Below are 16,772 nucleotides of genomic sequence, written 5' to 3'. Positions count from 1 at the left end.
GTGTGAAAGTGAAGCGCGTTGCCCTATTGTCCTGGCGTCCAGTCCCCACAATTCATGAGTGCAAAATGAAATCAACATGGCAGGTCGAGGCCTTCAGGAATGCTGCGAGCTGTGGTGTTTATCCAGGAATCTACAGGATATTGAGTCACGGGCTCTCGGAAAAGGCGAGAGGATGGAGCCAGCCGAGATATATCCTCGTCCTTTTCCAAGAAACGTTCAAAGAGTGTAGAGGAAACATCATCTTTATGTCAACGTGGAGCTACATCAAATACAGTAGTGTGCTAAAGGCTCAGTCCATTTTTTTTTTTTTTTTAGCGACAGTTGTATTGCGCAACTTTTATAGGTCAAGCTTAAAATAAAAAAATACTGTACCTCAAAAATCTGATGTGCTGGACAAACATCAAGCTTTTTAAAAAAATCTGCGTCAAAAGTAATTAGGGACACATATAGATTTCCCTAATTAAAACTAGCTGTTGAGCAGTGTTATTTTTAATGCGAGAATTTTAAGTTGTTAGTGTATGCAAGGCGGTTAATTTATTTTGAAACCTCAAAATTTTGATAAATCTGCAACGTGAATTCGCTTTTCACCTCATTAAAGGAGACACATAATGCTCTGCAGTTTGTTTTTCCAAAAAGTTCCCATGTCTGTGACATACTTCGGTCAACTCAAAGGATCAACTTATTTTGCATTTTCCGTAGGCTATTTGTTGCCCTTTCTCACGCAAGTGAGACGGGCAGTTATGTAAATGAGCCTTACTGTTAGATGACAGTGGGTCAAACGTGCAGAATGGCTCGTTCGGAAACACCCTTTCAGAAATAGGCAGAAAACAAAACAATGACTTGGTGGTTTCTTTTCACATTGATGGCTGAGTCGACGTACCGTACAGAGGTTCCTTTGACTTGCAAGTTTAATTTGTTCTGTGACCACACCCGTAACACAAACCGCTCACATGCAAAATCAACTCTCTTCATGGTAATGAACGTAAATTCCATTCGTCTGTTCACAACCTGCCAAAAACCGACATTTTTTTGGTGATGTTTTTCAGAAACAAAAAACTATTGTAAAATATAGATGTAAACATAATCAAAAAGAATTTCAAGAAATGATTTTATCAATAAGGTCAAAAAAGCCATCTTCTTTACAACACAGCCAATTGCATGTTTTACTTTCTTGGGAACCACACTGAGAGCTAATTTTTTAGCGGAATGATGTTTACGCTTTAACACAAGTAAACACTCTCTGTGGAAATCAGGAAGCACGGTCCATGAACCAAGGCAATGTTTGCCCAAAATGTTTGTAAACTGATTCGTTTGTGAACTGAAGTTCCACAATAACTGCTCAACAACTACTTAACGTTACTTCTTTTTTTTTTTTTACATTGGCATGACTGTTTATTATGTTAAAATGTTACATAAGAAACCACTTATGAAAGGTTTGACGATGGAGCATGTTTTCCCAGGAGCATTCTCGTACTTTATTTCCTATGGGGAAATTATTTAGCGATTTGAATAAAACTGAGGTTTCACTGGAGAAGCTCGAAGGCCTGGACATTTTCTTTAGTACCGTATGTAACGATCGGAGCAAATCGTATTTGCTTGTTCGACTAGCGATGTCTGTCTGCCCACGGCGCACAGAGCATTACGGAGCATGCGCAGTCGTTCGGCAGCCCGGCAGTTGTACAGACGATGCTATTACGTTCCCTCTACTTTCCAGCAGTTGTATTATTGAACGAACCCGCTTGGTTCGTCAGGAAAAGTGCAGGGATTGCACGTTTGTGTGCAATCTTGCTTACCGTATGTGTCCTGCCTTTAACTGTTTTTACTTCGTCAACACAAATGCTGTAAAAATAAAAAAAAAAGTCCTTAAAACTGCAAAGTTAGAAGTGGACTAAAATCTTTGCACAATTGCTTTGAATTCGGTAGAAATTTAGGAATAGTTTCAAAGAAGAAGGAGCCATTCTCACTTTCCAGCTGAGTGGCAGCTGTGGTTGTCATGTTGGACATTTTCTTTTCCAGAACGCCACGAGTTTCTTCTAGTGTGGAAGAGGCAAAGCTTTGCATTGTTTTATGTTTTTTTTTTTTTTGCTTTGTTTTTTTGGGAGGGGGGTGACTTCACCCTTTTGGATATACCCTTTGGATAGTTTTCCTGCTCATCACAGTCCAGGAAACTTTGAGGCAATATCGAGTGTATGTGGAAAACAAGCCCCCCCCCCCTAAAAAAAAAAAAAAAAAAGCAACGAGGAAAAATGTGAAGTCGAAAAAGAAGGGGGGTGTTCAGAGGATAGCCAACATTTGTGAGTCAGCCATGGCGACTCTCCCAGTCAGGCCTGGAGTAGACACAGAACAAAAACAGTCTATCGGAGGCCTGCGAGGACACGCTGCAGTTTCCTGGACGTGTACTGTTCTGCCTTCAAGTGTTCACAAGGCTTCCGGATGCTTTTTCCTGTGGACTTTGGAGAACGTTGCCCACCCTTGTCTGAGTTCTTTGCCCGTAAGCAATGAAAATCTGAGGCGGGAATCAATGCAAACGTATTCCAGCTCACACGTGGCTGTGATTGTTTGCTGTAAAGTTATGGAGAGTAACTGAGTACTCTACTTCTTGAAATACATATGCCTCGATTTTGTTCCTTGGACCACATCTGTTTCCGCCCCCATCAAAACAGAATTTATTGGTAATGTAGTGATATCCAAGCCACGCACTCAGTTCCCACTCGCTAACTGCCTGAATATGATACTGATTTGGGGCCTCAGAACAAAGGTGTCAAACTCAAGGCCTCGGGTTCAGACTACTTCATTTTATGTGGTCCACAAAAGCAAATCAAGCATGTCAATCTCCGTGATGTTTGCCAAAATCTGGACCAACATTTCAAATTGTCATATATAATAAATAACAATGTTGACATAATACAAGGATTTTCTTGTTCTGTTTTTACAGGAAGTTGATCAATAGTTGAACAAACTATTATAATTGATTTCAAAACTAGTCATCCATCAGTTTGTTGTGTACTGGATATGTAATAATGCGAGGTGAATAAACATTTGTATGGTTTCAATCATAACGCCCCTCCAAGGGAAACTATAACTACAATGTGGCCCACGACAAAAAAAAAAAGTGTAATGCCCCTGCTATAGAAGCTCAGTCATCATGAACATTTCAAGTCAATATGTATTTGCATACTGTAGCCCTTAATCACAAAAGTGTCTCAAACGGCTTTACAAGCCCACATTTGACAAATATTACTGCTTCTTCCTTATTCACCAAGCAAAGTTATCATTTATCATTGTAACATTTCAAGATTTATTTTGTCTCATCTTTACTCCACAGTCTCCAATTTGCTGCACCAGGCCCTTTCTTTGCTGCCCACAGTCTCTTTACCGTGGCTGGGAATTAAATAGAGGCAACAGATGATGGTTCTCCACTCTTGTTGTTCACGTGTCTTGTTCCCACTGATGCGTTCAGTGCACCATGTTTCTACGGTAGCTACTGCAAGGCGACCGGAACTCATGCAGTAGCGCTGGTGGCCTCTGTGCGGCCCAGTGTGGAGGAATGTGCCAGTAGGAGGGTCTCAATAAAGGGGGCACATTCTTGTCATTCACACAGTAAAGACATTGTCCTCCCAAGTGACAACAAGGAGCGCGGTGACAAATGCTTCTTATTCAGCATGTGCGCAGTTAGGGGCGTCTGATGTCACCACGCAGGGCAGGTCACTTTTATGATGGTTCAACAGTGAAATATACGTCACTGTGAATTCTTGAATGCTGAATGGTATGACAAACAAATGACCGGCTCACAAATAAACTATGAGAAAATGTCTCAGTGAAAGTCAAACCTTGTTTCCGTGGGCAGAAAAGATGCTGATACTTACATTTTAAATGCATGTTTAAAGGATACTTTTTCTAATTATCTCAATTTTTTGGGGTGGGGGGTGTTATACAAATTATATATGACAAAAGCATGAACATTATTTACTTTGATTTCATATTTTGAAATGTATCTTCTGTGCGTATTTTCGAGGCGGCATATTTATTTTTATTTTTGATTTGAGTTGTAACGATAATGCCTGACAATTAAATGTTAAAATTAAGGAGAGGAAATAAAAGTATTTTTTTATATAATCTGGTGTTGTTATCATTTTACTTTTAGAGAATCTGCAACCTGTGTGAGTGACGACGAAAGAGTTCTGGGTTCACACAGGAGAAAAAATTGTTGGGAACCACTGTCATTGATAAAAAAAAAAAAAAGTGAAAACCAGGCTGAAGATGAATTAATTCCAGGAAAAGCATTGGAACGTCGGCGTTTCCAGTCAGCCCAGTTGAACAGTCTTGTGGCTATACTGCCCTCTAGTGTTCAATGTCAGCTGACTTGTGGAGGGGCAGCCTCGGTTTACTCTGAATTGACTGTTTCATCAGGAAATTGCAGGGGGCACTTTTGAGCGGACGTCAAAAGTGACTTCTTGTCAAAGAGAAGAATTACGAGGATGGAGACATTTTGGGTCGAATAATCGCAGTGGACGACTGGTTAGCACGCCCGCTTCACAGTGCAGAGGTGCACGGTTCGATTCAGGCTACGGCCTTCTTATGTGGAGTTTGTGTGCCAATGTGGGTTTTCTCCGGGGACTCCCTTTTCCTCCCACATTCCAAAAACATGCATGGCAGGTTAATGGAACACTCTAAATTGTCCTTAGGTGTGACTGCGAGTGCGAATGGTTGTTCATCGTCTACGTGTGCCTGCAACCAGTTCAGGGTGTACCCCACCTACTGCCCGAGGACAACTGGGTTAGGTTGAATAATCGCAGAGATTACCTGGATTGACGTTTCACTGCTTTCCACTAATACATCCATCCATCCATCCATTTTCCGATCTGCTTATCGTCATAGGGGTCGCGGGGGTGCTGGAGCCCATCCCAGCTGTCTTCGGGCAGTAGGCGGAGGACACCCTGAACCGGTTGCTAGCCAATCGCAGGGCACACATAGACAAAGAAACTTTCGAACTCACAATCGTACTTAGGGACGATTTAGAGCAGGGGTAGGGAACTCCGGTTCCTCGAGAGCCATTTCTTGCCTGTTTTAGGTCCCTCCCTACTCCAACACACCTGATTCAAACGATCAGCTCATCAGCAAGCGCTGTCGAGGCCTGAACAATTGAATCAGGTGTGTTGGAGTTGGGAAGGACCTAAAGCAGGCAGGGTATGGCTCTCGAGTTACTGGAGTTCCCTACCCCTGATTTAGAGTGTTCCCATTAATCTGCCATGCATGTTTTTGGAATGTGGGAGGAAATCGGAGTACCCGAAGAAAACCCACACAGGCCCGAGGAGAACATGCAAACACCACACCGGGAGGCCGCAGCTGGAATTTAACCCGGTACATCTGCACTGTGAGGTTGACGTGCTAACCACTGGACCACCGGGCCACGCTTTCCAGTAATCATGCATCATATTTATTTGTGTTTGTTCATCTATTCATTTAAGGCGGCAGGTTGGCCTACTGGTTAGCACGCCTGCCTAATACTTGTGGAAGCAAATTTGAATCAATTGAGTTGTATATCTAACAGGTCACAGCAATGGTGAAAAAAAACTTTTGAAATTATTTTAGGTTTCAATAAACTAGCACTTGAACGGGGGTGTTCTAACTTTTTATATTTAAGCGAAATCACAGGTGTCAAAATCCGGTCCTCGAGATCCAGTATTGCATTTTGCAGATGTTTCCCTCCTCCAACAACCTGATTCAAATGACGCAATCTTTTCAGGAGCCTAATAAAGATAACTGATCATTTCAATCAGGTGTGTTGGAGGAGGAAAACGCTTAAAACCTGCAGGAGAGTGGCCCTCAAGGACTGGAGTTTCTGACACCTGTGCAGGTCTATCATTCAGCTGGATTTCATCCTGCCAACTGTCACAGTCCATCTCACTTCAAGTATTTGAGTCTCACTCAGCCATGGCCAAAACGCAACTGTATGTGGAATTGGGAGACACAAGTGCACAATGTCTTAAGAGTTGCATGAGTTGGTCAAATCTGGTCATTTTAAAGAGTCACAAGTTCTTGTATAATTAGCTGAATTTGATTGCTGCCCATTTCACTGAATTCGACTTGGATGATTGACTGGCATCCAGTCCAATTTATTTTTCACAAATGGTCACCTGGGATAGCTTCGAGCTCACCCAGAACCCTGAGCAGGAAGGACATGCAGCAGAAAAATGAATCACTACTTCGTTCTTTGGGCTCAGGCCCACCAGTAGAGGGAGCAGTGGACTTAAAAGTGAGCAGCAAGTCTACATGGTGAGATTTCACCATGTAGACTTGCTGCTCATATGAAGCTGATGTGGCATTCGTGGCTCCTGGTAGGAGTGAACTCATGCAACATTTAAGAATCACTCATGAAAACGAAACCACTTCACATGCCATGTTTTATTCCAAGTTTATGAACATGTCATACTGTGAACGGCCAACGTATTGGAATGCTTTTGAGAAATTTCCTGTATACCAATCGAGTGCATTTTAATATTCTTCTCCTTCCTCCTCTCCTTCACCCTCAACGGAGTCGACTCCAACCTCCTCGTAATCCTTCTCCAGAGCCGCCATGTCTTCTCTGGCCTCGGAGAACTCGCCCTCCTCCATGCCCTCGCCCACATACCAGTGCACAAAGGCGCGCTTGGCGTACATCAGGTCAAACTTGTGGTCGAGGCGGGCCCAGGCCTCTGCGATGGCGGGGGGGGTGCTCAGCATGCACACGGCCCTCTGGACCTTGGCCAGGTCCCCACCGGGAACCACGGTGGGAGGCTGGTAGTTGATACCCACCTTGAAACCAGTGGGGCACCAGTCCACAAACTGGATGGTGCGTTTTGTTTTGATAGCGGCGATGGCGGCGTTGACGTCTTTGGGCACCACATCACCGCGGTACAAGAGGCAGCAGGCCATGTACTTGCCGTGGCGAGGGTCACATTTGACCATCTGATTGGCGGGCTCAAAGCAGGCATTGGTGATTTCTGCCACAGAGAGCTGCTCGTGATACGCCTTCTCAGCAGAGATGACGGGGGCGTAAGTGGCCAGGGGGAAGTGGATACGGGGGTAGGGCACCAAGTTGGTCTGGAACTCTGTCAGATCAACATTTAGAGCGCCGTCGAATCGAAGGGAGGCGGTGATGGAGGACACGATCTGGCCGATCAACCTGTTGAGGTTGGTGTACGTAGGACGCTCGATGTCAAGGTTCCTGCGGCAGATGTCGTAGATGGCCTCGTTGTCAACCATGAAAGCGCAATCGGAGTGCTCGAGGGTGGTGTGAGTGGTCAGGATGGAGTTGTAGGGCTCCACCACAGCGGTGGACACCTGAGGAGCCGGGTAGATGGAGAACTCCAGCTTGGACTTCTTGCCATAGTCTACGGACAGACGCTCCATCAACAGGGAAGTGAAACCTGAGCCGGTGCCACCTCCGAAGCTGTGGAACACCAAGAAGCCCTGAAGGCCAGTGCACTGGTCGGCCTAAGGACGCAAACGTAACAGACATGACATTAGAAAAAAGACAAGTGTACTCTGGCTTCCTCCCTCAGTCTAAAACTATGCATGTTAGTGACATAGAATCATGTTAAGTGTTTGAAAAGGTACACACCAGTTTGCGGATCCTGTCCAGCACCAGGTCAATGATCTCCTTGCCGATGGTGTAATGTCCGCGGGCGTAGTTATTGGCGGCATCCTCCTTGCCAGTGATCAGCTGCTCGGGGTGGAAAAGTTGGCGGTAGGTTCCAGTCCGCACCTCATCTGAAGAGATTTATTCAAATTATTTTTAAGGTATTTCATGAGGAGTATAAACTGATAATCTATCAGAGTTTTACCAATGACAGTGGGCTCCAGGTCCACAAACACAGCTCTGGGGACGTGTTTTCCAGCACCGGTCTCGCTGAAGAAGGTGTTGAAGGAATCATCCCCACCCCCAATTGTCTTGTCACTGGGCATCTGTCCGTCAGGCTGGATGCCGTGCTCCAGGCAATACAGCTCCCAGCATGCATTGCCGATCTGGACGCCAGCTTGACCAACATGGATGGAGATACACTCACGCTGTGCAGTGGGGAATGTAATTTAAAATTGAGACTTCATGTAAAGTTGCTTACATTCAAGTAATTTCACCACAAATTATTTTTTTTAACTAACCATATCATCAACTTTTCAGGAGCAGTCTACAATGTATCAATTTATTTGTAACCACGCAACTTTAACACATGACGTTGAAGGTTGGTGGCTCCTTGAACAACAGCTGACTGTTGATCAATGTTAAATTACTAGCATGCATTTTGAAGGCCCTGCGACTTGGTGATGGTTCGTTGCCTCATCACAAACCACCCCCACCCTCATCCATCCATCCATCCATCCTCCTCCTCCTCCTCCTCCTCCTCTCCCGGGATTGGGTGACTCTGGGCGTAGGTCATGTAATGGCAAACGATGTGCTCACCATCACCCATCTGAATGCGCAACTCTTTAATTAGGGCCTGCATAATGTTTGGATTCTCAGGGACTTTTGAAGAAAATGGCGGGTCGGTCTTTTCTATCAAGCGAAAGTCAAAAGTGCCGCGTGAGCAATCTTCTGCGTCAGTCAGCTTGCTACGTGTCCGCCCCGGGGGCATTTTATGGCAAAATGTTACATATTATGAACACAATTCATGAGGAATTTCTCACCAAACGTAAAAGTTAGTTTTAAAAAAATCGACATTTATTTCGACTCCATCTCTTATCCGAGAGCAATGGGACACAAACACGCCAACTATAGTCAGCAACTCGTGGAAGTTTTTAAAACCACTCTTACCATTTTGCTTCTCTTGAGCGGCCAATCGAGGAAGTTACAAGAAAGTCCGTTGAGAAATGTCTTACAATGCGACTGTAACGCGGTCGATGTAAGACGTTATGGCGATCGTCGGGACTCTCGACAGTATTTATACTCGCGCCGCCGCCTGCTCTGTCTCCATTGGCTGATAGCAGGCGCGGCGACTTCAAGTGCTCTCCTATTATTGGGAAGTTTCCTATCAGTCAGGCAGACGCAGGCCATTCGCGGCTTTCTATTGGCTGATCTCAACCGCGGTCACACAGACTTCCTCCCTGACCCCACCCGGCATTGTGCCGCAAGCATGGCTCACTGAGAGGAAAATGCTGCGTAATTTCAGCGTGATGCTCATGCTACCAGCCAGGCAGGCCCCAGACAATTAGTTGGAAGCACAATGTTGAATAAAGTCGTGTCAGGCAAACAATTGAAAACTGTTTTAGTATTTATTCCATAGCTTGAGGACCCTATACTAGTAACACTCTACTAGTTAGAATACAGTGAGCTTCTCGGGCACACAAACAGAACTATTGTCTTACTTGTGATTTTCAATATTTCCTATCAGGGTGTCGCCAAAGAAGGTCACTCAAATTATTTGTTTGGCACAGTTGTTAGGCGGAATGTGTTCCCCGATGAAACTAAGGCCTATCCATTATTTTATTTTTTTAATCAAGGCTTGTGCTTTGATATTGGCGCGCTGGCCACGAATCGAACCCAATCTGGTTGAAAGGCAGCAGAAGGTACTACTTAGTACTCCTTTATCAAGGATATGGAATAAATGCTGTTTGGAAAGTACCAATTTCCTAAGTAACACTACAAGGTCCGACTAGTAGTACAACAGTATGTATCATGCCCTAGTAGGCTCCTTATCAAGGATATTGAATAGATGCTCAAACGGCTTTCCATAAAGCCATTTGAGGCTTCATTTGATATCCAGGACAAGTCCAAGAAGTAGTATGCTCTTAACTGTCCACACTAGTAAGACGATTCACCACACAAGTAGAATGACTAGGGTGTGAAAGTAGAACAATTGTGTCCTACTTGGAACAATTTTTTCCACTACTAGCATCACTCTTGGCCTACTAGTATACAGTTAAATCTAGCTAGTAAACTACTGTGCCGTGCTTGTAACACTATGAGGTCCAACTATTCAGCACGTGTCATGTACTAGTAGCCTCTCGATCAAGGATAGGTTTTTATTTGATTTTATAGCAGTTATGTATCTAGAGTATTAGATGCACAGGCAGACAACATTATGGATTTACTGGCCCTCATGCATAATGCATGTAATTGACCCGCGAAGGCAATATCCATTTGGCTGTACAATTAACCCATCCTCCCAAAAAAGTTGTGCATTATTGGCCATTGGAATTGGTGGCACTTAGCAAATAGCTGATGAGCTGATTAGCTTTCTACTCTCCGAGTGACAAGAGCTAAGTTTGCAAGGTCCCATTGTAGGTGGTCCCTGTTTATCAAGTAAACAACACATCTTTTTCTAGGTCCCAGACTGATTTTGTGCCCAATCTTTGTATCCAAAGGGTTTAGCTGACAAATGAGGTCATCCTGTCCAGTCATGTACAAGCACAGATGGCACAACCCCCATTCCTCCTCCCAAGATTTAACGGTTGCTAGGGAATGAATAGCTCCGTTGCCTGGATACAGACCCAGTATCCGCATAAGACCGCCTTTATCTGCTTATCACGTGACCCGGCTTAAATAGCAGCAGCCCTGCAGCAGCTGCCCTGTGAGGCTGAGGCTGCTTCCTGACAACTTCACGCTGATGTCCTCTACTTGAAAATGGTTGCACTTATTCAGCTTTTTAGAACAGTGTTCAATACATTGAGGTGAGTATATACAACAGGATGTGTTAAACAGTTATAAAGATCAATACTATTGAACAGCTTAGCACCTCGGTTCCTAACACGACAAAAGAAATTCTTTGATAAGTTGCCCAAAGGCGTGAAATTTTCTGCCTTTGAATCTGATGTGGCTTAAAATAGATATTCAAGACTGTACCAGATCAGCTCGTTTGGCCCCCTCCTTTTATATCTCAACATCAGCTGACTCACTTTAGTAAATTACTGTACTTACGTGAGAATTCTTACAAAACTTGTATTGCTTTACTTATGCTATAATGACCTTATATACTATAGTGCGGACCTGTGCCAAGGATGTTTTTAGTCCATTTTTTTTTCTAACTGGAACTGGGGTCTCAAATCAAGGTGGAGGGAATTATAAGCACTTGCAAATATCAGTCAGAGTTAGAACATCACCTTCACGTTTCTGCTGGAAAGCAAAAAAAAAAAAAAAAAAAAAAAAAAAATCAAGAAAATGTTACGAGAACATGTAAACTTAATTTTGAGTTAATAAGAAGCCTTTTACATGGTGACAGGTGTGTGCTGACACCCATCTGACATGCATTTGAATGTGATTGGTTTAAGTCTGAACACAGGCGTTGTTTTAACTCACGTTTTAATGGAGAAAAAGGGTTGTCATTTTATATATCACAAAAAGCTGGTATTAGAGTAGGGGTGTATAGACTTTTTTTTTGTAATCCACAGTAAAATGTCTAATTGTTTACATACAGATAATGTATGCTCATCCATCAAGTGTGAAATTAAACAACCAAGCGACTCTATTTCGAAAAATGTGTTTCTGAGTGACTTGTTCTGAATTTCGCAAATCCAGCTAATTTGCATTTTTTCCATCCCTGCCTGAATAAAAATTTGACTGTTGTGCCTTTGTCCGAGAACCATTCATTTGGCGTCCAGTCGTCTCTGATTAGGCCACAAAAAAAAAAAAATCATGAGATTTGCTGCTGACGCTTTTTGAAAAATTGCCAGGAGGTGTCAGAAAAGCTGGTAGATATAACTAGTTGGCAACACTAAGTAGTCGCTTTCTTTGTCACATGGCCTAGTTCTGTCCCTTGTCATCCTAACAAAAACTGTCATCTGTATTTGCGTGAGACGGAACCACCCTACAGAACTGAGTGATGATTTGAACAAGTGACAAATGCGCTGTAATTCTATTTCCTTTCAATAGTGTGACTGAAGAATGTCATAGACTATTTATTAAGACACCTGGGAGCTGTTTTATATTGTGTTTTTTAATGCAGAATTCGTCTCCTTGAACAGCGGGTTGATCGACTGTATTATGACACGCATATGAAAAATGTTAAAATGTTACTTCAAATATTGTTTGTACAGTAAATAATTCCCATCATTCCAATGTAGAAATGTTTTTTTTCCATTCCAAACAAATTCAAGGTAGTATTGTGTTTCTTTCACCTTAGAGGAGTAACTGTAAATATGCCACAATGTAGTTTTTTTTCTTATACACTTGAAGAAAGCACTACACGACAAAAATCATCCTAAATTGGCTGCTGCAATGCAAAAATGGGATGAATATAGTTGTGCTGCGCTCAATGGAAAACATGCTCTGTCATTGGGGAATGGTGTCGTGTTCTCTTTGCACGATGCAGCCCAGTCGCTTTGGTGCCAGGAGAGGACCACTCCCATCTTTTCAGAATTCTACTCTCGGAGTGCAGCTGCTTCAACTCTCCCTTGTCACAGCTGCTGACATAGAAGAGAAGGAGGAGGAGGAGGAGAGAATGTTCTCGAGGCTTCACTTCCTGTCTGTCTGCCCAGCCGTCTGGTCGTCCATTCATCTATAGCCATCTATCCATCCATACATCCATCTTACTACTTATTGTTCCTTCCATAAGCACTTCAGGGTGTTCTCTTAAGCAAACTGTGCTATCTTGGCCTTATGCTGGCAAAAGAAGAAAAGGTCTGTGAAACTAAACACTGCCACATCTCATTGCTTTGCACATCACAACAATCCACAGCAGTCATTTTCGGTTCGCAGAGAGGTTAGAAAGTGAGGAAACGCCCCAAAACCACAGAGTGAGTGACTGAGTGACGTGGAGGTCATGTGATCGGCCCACAGGATGACATCACTGCAGAAAACGAGGACACAAAAGAGGGTGAAGAGGAAGGTGGGCAGCCATGATGGCGAGCCTATGCAACCATGGTAGCCACAACTTAGTCATACAGTGCATCAGACACGTAAATGAAAAAAAAAAATCAGTTCCATGCAAAGGTCTTTATGCTAGGTTTGTTGTTTCTGCAATGCTATTTTAACCATTTCCCATGCAGTCTCATTATTGGAATAAAAAAACTGAGCGCAATAATAATAGTTATTACAAATATGATAATATATAAAATGAATGAATGATGAGTACATATGACACATATTGTGATAAAATGTGAAAATAAAATAACAGATAGATGGACAGACAGACAGACAGAGGGATGAATAGATAGATAGATAGATAGATAGATAGATAGATAGATAGATAGATAGATAGATAGATAGATAGATAGATAGATAGATAGATAGATAGATAGATAGATGCTGCAGTCACCATACCGTACAATAAAGGCACATAGAGGCACAAAATGTATAAAAAATACATAATGGCAAGCTAAAATTGTAACTGTTTGCAAAATCCAAACTGAAAATGGCCAGCAAAACAACACAAAGCGTAGATGACATCCATGTGCGTCATGCTGCTCTCTATTGATTGCTAAATGCCACGCCTTAAGAACTGCACGCATGGTAGGGTTTGTCCATGCCCCTGCAAGATGACAAGCGGCCATCACATTCTGGTTAAGGACAATAAAGCATGATTGCATACAAGTAGCAAAATTCATGACAACTATTTGCAATTTAACCTTAATACAGTAATAGAGGATTTTGAGCACGGCGGGTAAACGTAATGCACACACCGGGTAAATTCATCCATCCCTAAAAACATATATAAATGTAACCAACAAGGGGCAGTAGAGTGGTCTTTTCGGTCTGCCCCAATGCCGCGGTGCGTGTATAAATGTGCTAGCACCGCCCTCCCATTCAGCAGTTGTTGCATCGACCCCGTTGGGTACAACACGCAACGCAAACGTCTTCAAAATTACAAAAAAAGAAAAGCAACAAAAAAATATTTTTCTTCCTTCTCTCTCCTGCTTTGAACCCTAGACGAAAACATGGTGAGTTCATCGATCGTCTTTTGCACAATGGTGTTTTTTTTTTTTTTTGGGATAGTGGCTCTTTGGGGGGATAAAAAGAAGATTGTCGTGTCGGCTCCTTAGAGCACGCCGCCGTATTGGCTTTGTTATGTAATGGGATCTAATTTAAACATGTAAACCAATTGTATTGTTAACACTTGATATATTTAACGAAGTCATTAAGGACTATCAATTTGATTTGCCCTACATCGACTGTAGCAGGTTGCGATGCCCTACGTCTGTGTGTGTGTGTGTGTGTGTGTGTGTGTGTGTGTGTGTGTGTGTGTGTGTGTGTGTAGATGCGAACAATGACTGGTGGTACTGAGGTGGGAGAAGCTCAAAGCGACAAAAAACATCTCAATATTTAGTTTAATATATGTTATTTTCTATCCCAAATTTGGGATTACGAATCAACAAAAAAATATTTACAAATAAATGTGGCACCTTGCAAACGACGTCGGATGACAGGGAGGGGCTCGGCTGTGTGGAGATGCATAAATGCTTTTCTATTGCAGCTCATTTTTAATTTATAAATTCGTTTTTATTAATTCATCACTGAATATATTTAAAGTGTGGTATAACATATGCGTCGAAAACCGTGCTTCATTCGAATAGACTGGGAAATGTATTTTCCCCCCCGAATGAATTCATGTGGATTCTCCTCTCTTTTCCCATTACGGAATTTCCAGTACGTAGAGTTTAACCGAACATCGGATTTGGAACCATTTTTTACCAGTACAACACCGTGATTGTGCATCCTCGGTGGAGGAAAGCAAGTGGAATATTCCAGACCTTGTGTGCCCGCGCATGCGCATCTCATTTGCATTTCCTTGTCAAAAGAGGAGAGTGATGCAGGAAACACAAGAGAAGAGAAGGAGTAAAAAAAAAAAGAAGACAGCTCATAACAAAAGGACGTTTTATTCTTCTGTGGGTGGGGTGGGGTGGGGTGGGGTGTGTGTGGGAGATGTGGGGGGGGGGCAGCAGCGATTTGGTGTGGGCTGTCATGCAGCAGGGTGGCGTCTCATGCTGCAATGCGTGCAGCAAACGATAGGGGCGCAGTAGACTAGTTCAACGTTAACGTTTGGTTTTATTTTTAGGTACAGCAATGGCACTCGAAGTACGAAGTAATTATAATTAACTTGAATATTTTTTTCCCCCGCACAGCGCGAATGTATCTCCATCCACGTTGGTCAGGCCGGTGTCCAGATCGGCAATGCATGCTGGGAGCTGTACTGCCTGGAGCACGGCATCCAGCCGGACGGACAGATGCCCAGCGACAAGACACTGGGAGGTGGAGATGATTCATTCAACACTTTTTTCAGCGAGACTGGAGCTGGAAAACACGTCCCCAGAGCTGTCTTTGTGGACCTGGAGCCCACTGTCATTGGTAAAACTCTCATACAAATCAGTTTGTTCTCCTCTTGAAAAAAATCTAAAACCAATTTTTTTTTTTTTTAATCTCTTCAGATGAAGTGCGGACTGGAACCTACCGCCAGCTCTTCCACCCCGAGCAGCTGATCACCGGCAAGGAGGACGCAGCCAACAACTATGCCCGCGGACATTACACCATCGGCAAGGAGATCATTGACCTGGTGCTGGACAGGATCCGCAAACTGGTGTGTAACTTTCCAAACACTTGACATGACACTATGTCACTAACATGGATAGTCTTAAACTGAGGGAGGAAGCCAGAATACACTCGTCTTTTCTCTAATGTCATGTCTGTTACGTTTGCGTCCTTAGGCCGACCAGTGCACTGGCCTTCAGGGCTTCTTGGTGTTCCACAGCTTCGGAGGTGGCACCGGCTCAGGTTTCACTTCCCTGTTGATGGAGCGTCTGTCCGTAGACTATGGCAAGAAGTCCAAGCTGGAGTTCTCCATCTACCCGGCTCCTCAGGTGTCCACCGCTGTGGTGGAGCCCTACAACTCCATCCTGACCACTCACACCACCCTCGAGCACTCCGATTGCGCTTTCATGGTTGACAACGAGGCCATCTACGACATCTGCCGCAGGAACCTTGACATCGAACGTCCTACTTACACCAACCTGAACAGGTTGATCAGTCAGATCGTGTCCTCCATCACCGCCTCCCTTCGGTTCGATGGTGCCCTCAATGTTGATCTGACCGAGTTCCAGACCAACTTGGTGCCCTACCCCCGTATCCACTTCCCCCTGGCCACCTACGCTCCCGTCATTTCTGCTGAGAAGGCATACCACGAGCAGCTCTCCGTGGCAGAAATCACCAACGCCTGCTTCGAGCCCGCCAATCAGATGGTCAAATGTGACCCTCGCCACGGCAAGTACATGGCCTGCTGCTTGCTCTTCCGTGGCGATGTGGTGCCCAAAGACGTGAACGCCGCCATCGCCACCATCAAAACAAAACGCACCATCCAGTTTGTGGACTGGTGCCCCACTGGTTTCAAGGTGGGTATCAACTACCAGCCTCCCACCGTGGTTCCCGGTGGGGACCTGGCCAAGGTCCAGAGGGCCGTGTGCATGCTGAGCAACACCACCGCCATCGCAGAGGCCTGGGCCCGCCTCGACCACAAGTTTGACCTGATGTACGCCAAGCGCGCCTTTGTGCACTGGTATGTGGGCGAGGGCATGGAGGAGGGCGAGTTCTCCGAGGCCAGAGAAGACATGGCGGCTCTGGAGAAGGATTACGAGGAGGTTGGCGTCGACTCCATTGAGGGTGAAGGAGAGGAGGAAGGAGAAGAATATTAAAAGGCACAAGAAAATAGGGAATTGAATTGCTATGTGTTCTTGAAGGCATTCCAGACAAGTGTCAGTCAGTTTCCAGATTGGGTGTTTAAAATTCTTCAAAATGTTCGTCCTGGCTCCAAATAAAATCCTGTGACAAGTGACTTTGCCTTGTGTTTCTATTTAGGTTTCATTTTAGACTT

At 44.1% G+C, this 16,772-nt stretch overlaps 2 protein-coding genes across 2 annotated transcripts; one reads left to right on the top strand and one right to left on the bottom strand.

Moving 5' to 3' along the window:
• Positions 1–6,385: 6,385 nt before the first annotated feature.
• Positions 6,386–8,917, bottom strand: LOC109513728 (tubulin alpha-1A chain-like). Its single transcript, XM_019866351.1, has 4 exons — positions 8,792–8,917; positions 7,827–8,049; positions 7,604–7,752; positions 6,386–7,476 (listed from the first exon to the last, which is right to left on the bottom strand). The coding sequence occupies exons 1-4, from the start codon at positions 8,792–8,794 to the stop codon at positions 6,496–6,498; spliced, it is 1,356 nt and encodes a 451-aa protein (XP_019721910.1). The 5' UTR covers positions 8,795–8,917; the 3' UTR covers positions 6,386–6,495.
• Positions 8,918–13,713: 4,796 nt separating this feature from the next.
• LOC109513375 (tubulin alpha-1B chain) lies at positions 13,714–16,733 on the top strand. Its single transcript, XM_019865795.1, has 4 exons — positions 13,714–13,851; positions 15,034–15,256; positions 15,337–15,485; positions 15,613–16,733. Exons 1-4 carry the CDS (start codon positions 13,849–13,851, stop codon positions 16,591–16,593), a joined length of 1,356 nt encoding a protein of 451 aa, XP_019721354.1. The 5' UTR covers positions 13,714–13,848; the 3' UTR covers positions 16,594–16,733.
• The last annotated feature ends 39 nt before the right edge of the window (positions 16,734–16,772 follow it).

This window comes from Hippocampus comes, unplaced genomic scaffold, assembly GCF_001891065.2.
Source record: "Hippocampus comes isolate QL1 unplaced genomic scaffold, H_comes_QL1_v1.1 scaffold409, whole genome shotgun sequence".
NCBI classification, from domain to species: Eukaryota; Metazoa; Chordata; class Actinopteri; order Syngnathiformes; family Syngnathidae; genus Hippocampus; species Hippocampus comes.
Note: the sequence above shows the minus strand (reverse complement) of the source record. Positions and strands in the feature narration are given on the sequence as shown.